This window comes from Panthera pardus, unplaced genomic scaffold (assembly GCF_024362965.1).
Source record: "Panthera pardus isolate Hobbes unplaced genomic scaffold, ASM2436296v1 HiC_scaffold_1, whole genome shotgun sequence".
NCBI lineage: Eukaryota > Metazoa > Chordata > Mammalia > Carnivora > Felidae > Panthera > Panthera pardus.
The window spans coordinates 90,343,577-90,353,739 of NW_026526654.1; the positions used below are offsets into that span (position 1 = coordinate 90,343,577).

The 10,163-nt window shown below is 41.3% G+C and overlaps 1 protein-coding gene across 2 annotated transcripts in view; it reads right to left on the minus strand.

The window, feature by feature from the left end:
• The window catches only part of MPHOSPH8 (M-phase phosphoprotein 8), a 53,081-nt gene extending 44,609 nt beyond the window's left edge, over positions 1–8,472 (minus strand). For both annotated transcript variants that reach the window (XM_019436453.2, XM_019436452.2), the window contains exon 1: positions 8,149–8,472. In XM_019436453.2, coding sequence (XP_019291998.2) covers positions 8,149–8,373 — 225 coding nt within the window. In that variant the 5' untranslated portion in view covers positions 8,374–8,472. The remainder of the gene's footprint in view (positions 1–8,148) is intronic.
• Positions 8,473–10,163: the final 1,691 nt, after the last annotated feature.

A 10,163-nucleotide genomic window follows, 5' to 3' on the forward strand; every position in this document is an offset into this window, starting at 1 on the left:
AGAAAAATAAGGCAAACAACCCACTTAAAAAGGGGAAAGGACTTGACCAAACATTTTTCTAAACAAGATATACAAATGGCCAATAAGCATATGAAAAGATGCTTATCACCATTAGTCCTTAGGGAAATGCAAATAAAACCCATGAGACACTATTTCACAGCAGTTACTAGATGGGTATATTAAAAGAAGCAAAAACATGTAAAACAAATGTGTGTGAGAATGGGGAGAAATTAGAACCTTCTGACATTAGTGGTAGGAGTGTTACAGCTGCTGTGTGTTACAGCTGCTGTGGAAAACAGTTGGCAATTCTTCAAAAAGTTAAACAGAATTACCTTATGGCCCGATAATTCCACTGCTGGGTATATACCCAAAAGAACTGAAAACAGGAATTCAAACAAGTATTCATTCAACCATGTCCAGTAGTGTACGGTCCACAACAGCCAAAAAATGGAAATAACCCAAGTGTACTTCAACAGATAAATGGATAAACAAAACGTGGTATACACATACAATGAAACATTATGCAGTCTTAAAAGCGAAGGAAATTCTGACACATTCTATAAGATGGATGAACCCTGAAAATACTATGGTCGGTGAAATAAGCCAGAAACAGAAGGACAAATATTGCATGGTTCCACTTACATTAAGCACCTGAATTAGCAGATTCACCGAGACAGAAAGCAGAATGGTGGATACCAGGGGTTCAGGGGAGGAGGATTATTGTTTAACAGGGACAGTTTCATTTGGAAAGTTCTAGAGATGGACAGTGGTGATGGCTGCATATCTACCCAAATGTACTTAACGACTCTTCTGTCTCTATGCATTTGCCCTTAAAAACATTAAGATGGCAAATTTTAAGATACATAAATAGAGAAACATGTATGTGAAACTACAATAAACAAGACTTAAAAATTACCTATTGTCGTTTGCCCATTTTCTCACTCATTTATAATAATTTTTCTTTTTAATGTTTTATGGCTATCAAATCTTTATCATACATTGGGGTGCCTGGGTGGGTCAGCTGGGTAAGGGTCTGACTCTTGATTTCAGCTCAGGTTACGATCTCACGGGCTCGTGAGTTTGAATACTGTTTGTGGTTTCAGCTGTCAGTGGAGAGCCTGCTTCAGATCCTCTGTCTCCTTCTCTTTCTGCCCCTCCCCCGTTCATGCTCACTCTCTCAAAAATAAGTAAACATTAAAAAAAGTCTTTATCACATATATTCCAAATTTTTGCTCCTCCAGATTTCTGGGTTATCTTTTCTGCTCAATATCCAATCTCACTGAGAAGCAAGAAAAGATGAAATAGTTTTCCACTTGACCTGCAGAGCACTATTCTATCTTACACTTAACACCTGCCTGATGTTATTCACACAACCACCGAGGCAATAAACTTTCCAAACCGAAGGCCAAGTGCTGGTCCCTCTCCTTTTACCCTTCAACATACCTACACTGCCTTTCAATCATTCTGCCACCTGTAGAAAGACCAACATCGGTCTTGGATTGGAAACTAGTAGAATTGAAAACTAAGAAATAATGGGAAAAAAGTGCAACTTAACTTTTAAAGATAAGCCTCATAATCTTAAAATAATAACTAAGTCTAAACTGATAGTTTGATGGGTCAGTTACATAACAGGATGAAGGGACCGATGCTTGTGCCCCATTATTTTTATGTGTACATAGAAACAGTAGTATCTGCTACTCAATGTAGCTTTTAAACCCTTATTTACCTTCAAATGGGACAGAAAAAAATGTATATAAATAGAGGAAAATGACAAAATCAGTATTAACAACTGGGGGATATGCACGAAGGTATATGTGAGGCTGCATATAATTCTTACAACTTTTCTGATGACTAAAAAAAAAAACAAAAAAAAAACAGTAAAAAAACTAGTAAACAGTTACTTCTACATTGAACACAGTTATAAATTTAGTGCTAGCTGTCAATTAAGCTCAACCTGGTCAATGAGAGTAAGTGCATGAACAACCATTCTCAAGTATTAAGTAGCACATCTCAATTCTAGCTCCAGATTTCATTTGTTAATAACTGTTATTGATCTTTATTTCAGCAGTTTTGTTTCATTCGTTCATTGAACAAATATTTATTGAAAGTCACTATATGTTAGGAACTTTGAGTCTTAGAGATACAACAGTATAGAAAACAGATTAAATCCATGAACTAGATGTTCTTTTACAGAAATCCCGTAGATCCAAATATTGCCCAGGGCTTTGCCATATATTAAATTTCATGATAAATTTATCTTCAAAATGCCAGAAACAGTCTATTTTCTTTTTTTTTTAATTTATTTTTTAATATATGAAATTTACTGTCAAATTGGTTTCCATACAACACCCAGTGCTCATCCCAAAAGGTGCCCTCCTCAATACCCATCACCCACCCGAAACAGCCTATTTTCTTGGTAGCCAAGTTTTCTTTTAGCTTACTCAGTGAGCCAAACCAAAAAGGGAGAAGACAGTCCTCCTATCCTCCAAAAGTGCATACATTAGATAATTAGTTAAAATTTTTTTAGAAAAAGTCTCAAGGCCAATGGGTCCCAGGGTATTATAAGCATGAAATGTTAAAAAAAAAAAAAAAAAAAAAAAAAAAAGTGCAACTGTAATTAAGCATTTCAATGGATTCCAAATGTGTTAATATTAGAAGTAAAAATATCTAGTCTGTTTTAGTGTTGCTTTAATGTCGACAAGGAACACGTCATAAAAAATGTTACAATAATCAATAATATTAGGAATATGAAACTGAGAACAGCTCATGCATGTAAATTATTCTCAAATTAGTTTCCCATATTTCTAGCTTCAACTTCCTAAGTAATGGCTTCCTTGCTTGCTGGCAACAATATTATAGATTTTAAATAACCCAATTAATCAAGCAAATATTCAATGTTAAACAATATATAGATATATGTCAGTTAAAATTAAAATTTTTTTAAGCACATGGAATATTAGTAATACTCTCAAATGTTTAGAAATTAAGCAATGTATTTACACATAAGTTATAGCTATTGGAAAATATTTTTACCTGAATGAAAACATAGTATACAAACATAATTTATGAGTTGCACCTAAACTAAGATCAGAGGATAATTTATAGTACTAAAGGCATATAATTTGAAAAAAAACAAAGGCTGAAAAACAGTTAGCTATGTATCCACCTCAAGATGTTAGAGAGGAGCCTGGGTGGCTTAGTCGGTTAAGCATCTGACTCATGGTTTGGGCTCAGGTCATGATCTCAGTTTGTGGGTTCAGGCCCCACATTGGGCTCTGCACTGACAGCATGGAGCCTGCTTGGGATTCTCTCCCTCTCCCTCTCCCTCTCTCTCTCACTGCCCCTCCCCTGCTCACAGTCTCTTTCTCAAAATAAATAAGTAAACTTAAAAGAGAAAAATTATGTGATCACCTTGACAGATGCAGAAAAAAAATTTTAATGAAATTCAACACCCATTCATAAAATTATTTAGTAACTAAAAATAGAAGGGAATTTCTTTAACCAACTGAGGGCACATATGCATAAATTAAATGTATTTCTGTATATGAGCAACAAACACAATGGAATTTTTGAAAAGACTATTATTGCATCAAAAATATCAAATATACCTAAAAATATATTAAAAAAAATTTTTTTTAATGTTTATTTATTTTTGAGAGAGAGAGTGAGACACAGCATGAGCAGGGGAGGGCCAGAGAGAGAGGGAGACACAGAATCTGAAGCAGGTTCCAGGCTCTGAGCTGTCAGCACACAGCCCAATGTGGGGCTCAAACTCACGGACCACGAGATCACAACCTGAGCCGAAGTTGGATGCTTAACCGACTGAACCACCCAGGTGCCCCTACCTAAAAATATATTTAATAAAAGATGTTTAAGACCTCAACACAGAAAACTATAAGACATTACTGAAAGAAATTAAACTGATCCTAAATTTATCCACAGATTCAATGCAGATTCCAATAAAAATCCCAAGTTTTTATGTAAGGAAATTGGCAAGTTGATTCTAAAATCTATAAAGCATTGTTAGAGGAAAAATAAGAAAGATCTGCTCAATGAAACATGACCCCCACATTACACTATGCACAAAATCAATTCTAAGTGAAGTGTTAAACATAAAATCTGAAAGGGAAAACAAAAGAGCACCTAGAAAAAAAATTATAGAGAATATCTAGGGTAGAGAAAGATTTCTCAAACCAAACATAAAAAGCACTCAACATCACGACAAAGTTTCCTTACATTAACTATATAAGCTGTTCATCAAAAGATAGCAGGGAAAGAGATCTGCTCACATCACCAACAAAAGGTATGAATCAAAATACGTATCAACAAATCAATAAAGACAGACAACCCAGTAGAAAGAGATTTCATAAAAGGATAACTAAATCTCCATTAAGTATATGAAAAGATGCTCAATGATTTCAACACTGATTACTAATGTAGGATCAGAAAAACACAAATTAAAAGTAGGAAATACCACCATGAACCCATCAGAACTGGCTAGAAATAAAAAGTCTGACCATATCAAGTGCTGATAGGATGCAAAACAAAAGGGAATCTCATAAACCATTAGTAATAGTGTAAATTGGTACAACCGCTTTCAAAAATAGTTTCCACTGAACGTTGAAGATACCTGTGTCCCTTAAGTCTGAACAATTCCATTTAGTGTTTATAACCAAGGGAAACATGTACACAATGTATCAGGAGACATGTTCATCACAGAAGCATTATTCATAACAGCCAAAACCTGGAAACAACCCAAATGCCCCTTAACAGTAGGAGAAAAGATAGGCTGTAATATATACATGCACCCGAATAATGTGCAGCAATGAAAATGAAATAAAATACAGCTCCACACAACATGGATTAAATCTCACAAAGATACTGTTGAGGGAAAGACCCAGACACACAAAATAAATATTGTGAGATTCCATTTAAATGAAAGAAAAAGGGGCACCTGGGTGGCTCAGTTGGTTCAGTGTCTGACTACTGATTTCGGCTCAGGTCGTGATCTCACAGTTGGTGAGTTCGAGCACCGCACTGGGCTCCACGTGCTGACAGTGCAGAAGCTGCTTGGGATTCTCTCTCTCTCTCTCTCTCTCTCTCTCTCTCTCTCCCCCTCCAGCACACACTCTCTCTCAAAATAAATAAATAAACTAATAAATCAATAAATAAATGAAAAGAAAGTATGAAAAGAAAGAAAGAAGGAAAGAAAGAAAGAAAGAGAGAAAGAAAAAAACAGGTAAAATGACACTCCAGTGTCAAGGAATGCATCCTTAGATGGAAAAATTACGAAGCAAAGCACGAAACCTATTATCATATAATAATTCAGGACAATGATTCTGGGTGAGGATGGGGGTACTGATCGAAAAGGGGATTCAAAAGAGGTTTTTAGGGATGGCACTCTAATATTTCCTCATTTGGGTGGAGGTTACACAGGTGTTGGCTTTGTGATAATTCACTAAATTGTATAACTAAAGTATTTACTTATACACTACAAAATCAAATCAAATGCCCATAAACTGGCACTAAAAAAATGCCAGTTTTTTATTATGTAAAAATGACTCCAATTCAAAATTGAAGGTAAAACCCAAGAGTTGTCAGATTCATTTAATTCTTCTGAAAACATACAAAAAATTAGTTAGCAATAAACTGAAAGAATATATAAACGCCAATATATAAATTTATATATAAATTTAGCATTGATGCTGTTCCTCCAAGCCAACCCTCATCATAATGATGGTCTTAGTCTATCTATCAGGATAGCACAGTCTGGTGGCTTACGAACAACAGAAATACCATAGACGACAAGATTATAAGAAGGCCAAACAAACTGCTACCAGGACCCTTTGGTTTTTCAACTGGCTGGCTCACTCAGCAGTACTTCTAAAGTAACTGCCACAGTCCTGTTCTGCTGAGTTAATACTTTTCATCTTACAAATCACTCACTTGCAAGAGCATCTAAAAATACAAGGCCCTGAAAACTAGAATTCTCACCCAATTGTACCCTTAATGTCTTAAACACTTAAGCTTCTTAGTTTCATCCACTTTTGACTAGAATATGAGACTTTGGGTATAGTGCCTACAATTCTTTGGGACCAGATATATTAAATACTGTATGAACTTAACTATACTGGAATTAAAATAAAATACATTAAAAAATATTACACCAAATAGGTGAATCACCTTAATTCTAAAGCTTTTACTCTCCTAACCAAATATTTTTCTAAATATCTTTTTTTAAATGTTTATTTAATTGGTTTAAGGCGGGGGGAGGGGCAGAGAGAGAGAGAGGGAGAGAGAGAATCCAGAGCTGGCTCTCCACTGTCAGTGCAGAGCCCTACATAGGGCTCAGGAAACAGGAGATGACAACCTGAACTGAAATCAAGAGTCGGATGCTTAACCAACTGAGCCACCCAGGTGCCCGGATTTTTCTAAATATCTTATATGTGCCAAGCACTTGTATTAAATGAAGGTGATACAAAAACAGTTTAAGACTGGCTCTATTCTCTTGGGGCATCTGGGTGGCTCAGTTGGTTAAGCATCCGACTTCAGCTCAGATCATAATCTTGTGGTTTGTGGGTTCGAACCCTGCGACAGGCGCTGTGCTGACAGCTCAGAGCCTGGAGCCTGCTTCAGATTCTGTGTCTCCCTGTCTCTCTGCTCCTCCCCTGTTCACGCTCTCTCTCTCTCAATATAAATGAACATTAAAAAATTTTTAAAAAGACCGGCTCTACTCTCATCAAGGCGCTTTTGTAACATATTTGGGAAAACTATACAAAACAAAGTTCCTACGTTTACTGTATTGCAACTAACAGTAATATTAATGGCATTAGACTTCAATTATTTATCCTCAATAGCCAGAACTTTTCAGTGTAAGCAACCGTGTACGCTACAATTCATCTCTATATCCTCAGAACTTAACACTGCACCTAGCACAAAATATGTGATTTAAAAAAAAAAAAAAAAAAAGTTTGCTGAATGAATGGACAAAAAAATTAACACAAAGTAGCACGTGACAAATAGAAAATAACAGACAATAAAAAGAACGCACCGATCCGACTACGATATGGGACCTTTGGTCATCTCCCACTTACCTACTGAAACAAATCAGTTATTAGTTTCCTTATTGTGCATCCTTCCACCCTCTCTCCTTCACCCCAGCCTGCAGTCCATGATTCATTCACTCATTCAATAATGTGACATACACAAAGCACTTACCGCACCACAGGCAGTGGATTGAGTACCAGTGATACAAAAAGTAATAATAACCGTATTTCCTGTATTGAAGGAGCCTAAACCTAGCAGGAGAGGCAGACATACATAAAGATTGGTGCTTTAAGTGCTAAAACAGAGGTCTAAACAAAGTGTTACGAGGGCGTAAATGAAGAAGCACCTCACTCTGCAGGGACCAGGGTCAAACCAGGATTTCACAGACAAACCGACTCCGGGAGAGAGAGGAAGACCTGAGAGACTGAGGAGAAAGAGAACAGTAAGCGCCAAGTGTGATCAAGAATTTCACGTATTACTGTGTGGCTGCAATCACATAATATGCAAGAAGAGAGGAAAGACAATGGTCAGGTTTTGGCGACCTTTAAATGCCACCTCCTGGACGCGATTCTGAGCACGAGAAGGTCTGAACGATCTGAGAGCGGAAAATCGATCACGGCCTTGGAAAACACTGAAACGACGGCGTGGACAACGGACCGTGAGAAGCGGCACGATGTCAGCGCCACTCCTCTCCAGCACCGAGCAGTGGCCCCAACCAGCTACCTCAACGCCGATGACCGTGACAAATCCGACGGTCGGCCCCCTCGATACTCACACACCGCACCCTACACTGCTTCCTCTCTTCTGGCCACACAACCCTTCCAAACTTCTTGCCACGTACCCTCACCGCCACAGACAGCCCAAGAGTCCGTCCAGGATCGTCAGCGCAGGGCTCCCAACGTGCGCGCGCTTGCGTCGGCTCTGGATGTCACGTTCCTCTCCCCCGCCTACGTCGTGGGTCTGCACAAGCTTTTCCACCTTGTGAATTCGGGGAGGGCTTCGCGTTTCCGCGCGGCAACCCTCTGCACAACTCCCACCGCTCCCCGCTTCTGCACTTCAAGCCCTGCACGCCCAGCCTCGCCTCCCCCGGCGCCCACGTACCCCCTCCGTCTTCATGTCCAGTATCTTTTCCACCTCGAACACATCCTCCCCGTCCTCCTCGCTGTCTCCAACGGCCTCCGCTCCTTTCGTGGCTGCGTCCTTCTCTCGGCCCACTGCTCCAACACCTTCTCCTTCGACTTCAGGAGACTCACCATTGCTGTCGGCACCTGAAACAGCTGCGGTCACGCTCGCCTCCTCCGCAACCGCCGCAGCCGCCGCCGCCATAATAGGAGCCTAGCAAACCGCCGAAGACGAGCGGCTGCGACACACACCCTGGCGGTTCCTCGCGCTCCGCACTCGGCTGTAATCCACTCGGGCAGCGTGACGCGACTGAGAGGGGAACCCGCCAATGGCGGGCTCGGGACCCTGGAGCGGCAGGCGCTTAAGCCAATCAGATGGAGGCGGGCGCGCCGGGGCCCCGCGGAGCCTACGGGAAGCGGGTGGGCGGGCGGAGGGGCGCTCCGGCGGAAGGGCGGGGCGGCTCGGGCCGTGAGAGACGAGCGCGCCGGGCACCTCTGGCGCAGGCGAGGGGTACCGGAGGGCTGCTTGGGAGCCCCTGAGGGGAGGGGTGGGAACGGCTCGGGGGAGGGGCTTGTCAGGGCGCGTGAGGAGGAAGGACGGAGGCTGACGGGGTACCTCGGGAGGGGGGGCTCCGGCGTGGAGCTGGAGCGGGCGGCGGAGGCGGGCTCCCCGGTGCTTCCCGGGTCGGGAAGGGGTGGCCGGGGAACACCGGAGCGCGGGAGCTCGCCCTGGAAGAGAAGCTGAGGCGCTTAAGGGGGGGTGAACGCCGCGTGGGGCCTCCTCCCTCGTCCAGAGCGCGCAAGGGCCCGCCCTGGGCCTTCTAGGAAAAACAGCGCCCCCTCCCGCCCAGACCTGAGCGGGCCGGAACGCGATGCCGGCCTTTCGTGCCTGTGTAACTTTGATTTCGTTTAACGCATGTGAACGAGCCAATCAAACATAATTCAGAGTTGTATGGTATTAAGTATTGTTTAAAGATAGGAAAAAAATTTTGTTTAATGTTTATTTATTTTTGAGACAATGCGAGAGACTGAGTGCAAGCTGGGGGGGGGGGGGGGCGGGCAGACAGAGGGAGACACAATCTAAATCGGGCTCCAGGCTCTGAGCTATCAGCACAGACCTGGGGAGGGACTTAACTCACAAACTGTGAGATCATGAGCCGAAGTCTGACGCTTAACCGACTGAGCCACTCAGGCGCCCCGGAAAAAAATTTTTTTAAGTAACTGGCCAAAAAACATTTGTTTTCCAAGTTCTAGAGATTTTTTTCCCCATTGAAAACATCGACGTGATAAAGTATTTTGTCCCCCTTATGAATGATTGACAAAGATACTCATCCAAAGTTGCTAGGATAATCCACCTAAGGATAAAATATTTTTCTCACTTTGAATTGCAAATAACATCTTTACGGTAGCAAGCTTTTCATTTTTTGTGTCTTTGAGTGGTGGACTTAATTTACAAGATTCATTTAAATTAACTCTGAGGTTAACTAAAGAATGATCTATGATCCAGAGGATCCATTTGGAGAGGTACATCGGATCTTTGAGTGGGCACAGTGATTTATTAGTTTAGTTTAGTAGATGCATCCTGTGTACCGGGACTTTACTAAGCATTAAGAATACAAAACAGTCGAGCGTGGCATTAAAATATAGCTGACTGTTTTGGAAGATCTCATTGGCTTTATTCAACGTTGGGGCAGCATTCCATTTGGCAAATAGAAAGGAGATCCGAAGAAATGCAGAAAGAAGCTTCTCAAGGCAGAAAGGAGGTGGGGCATGAAGTCATAAACGAAAGGATTATTTCAGAAAAATTCACTGTCCTTTGAGGGAAGGCTGGGGTCTATCAGACTACCTCACTAGTACAGCTAGGAAATTCCAGACTCCTGGTTAAGATTATATTCCTAGAAGAGGCTGAGACTGCAGTTAGGTTGGGTATGGACTCTTGGTTTCCTGATGTGGGGCTTGGCACAGATAACTGCGTTTTGGGCCTGTCATCTCATT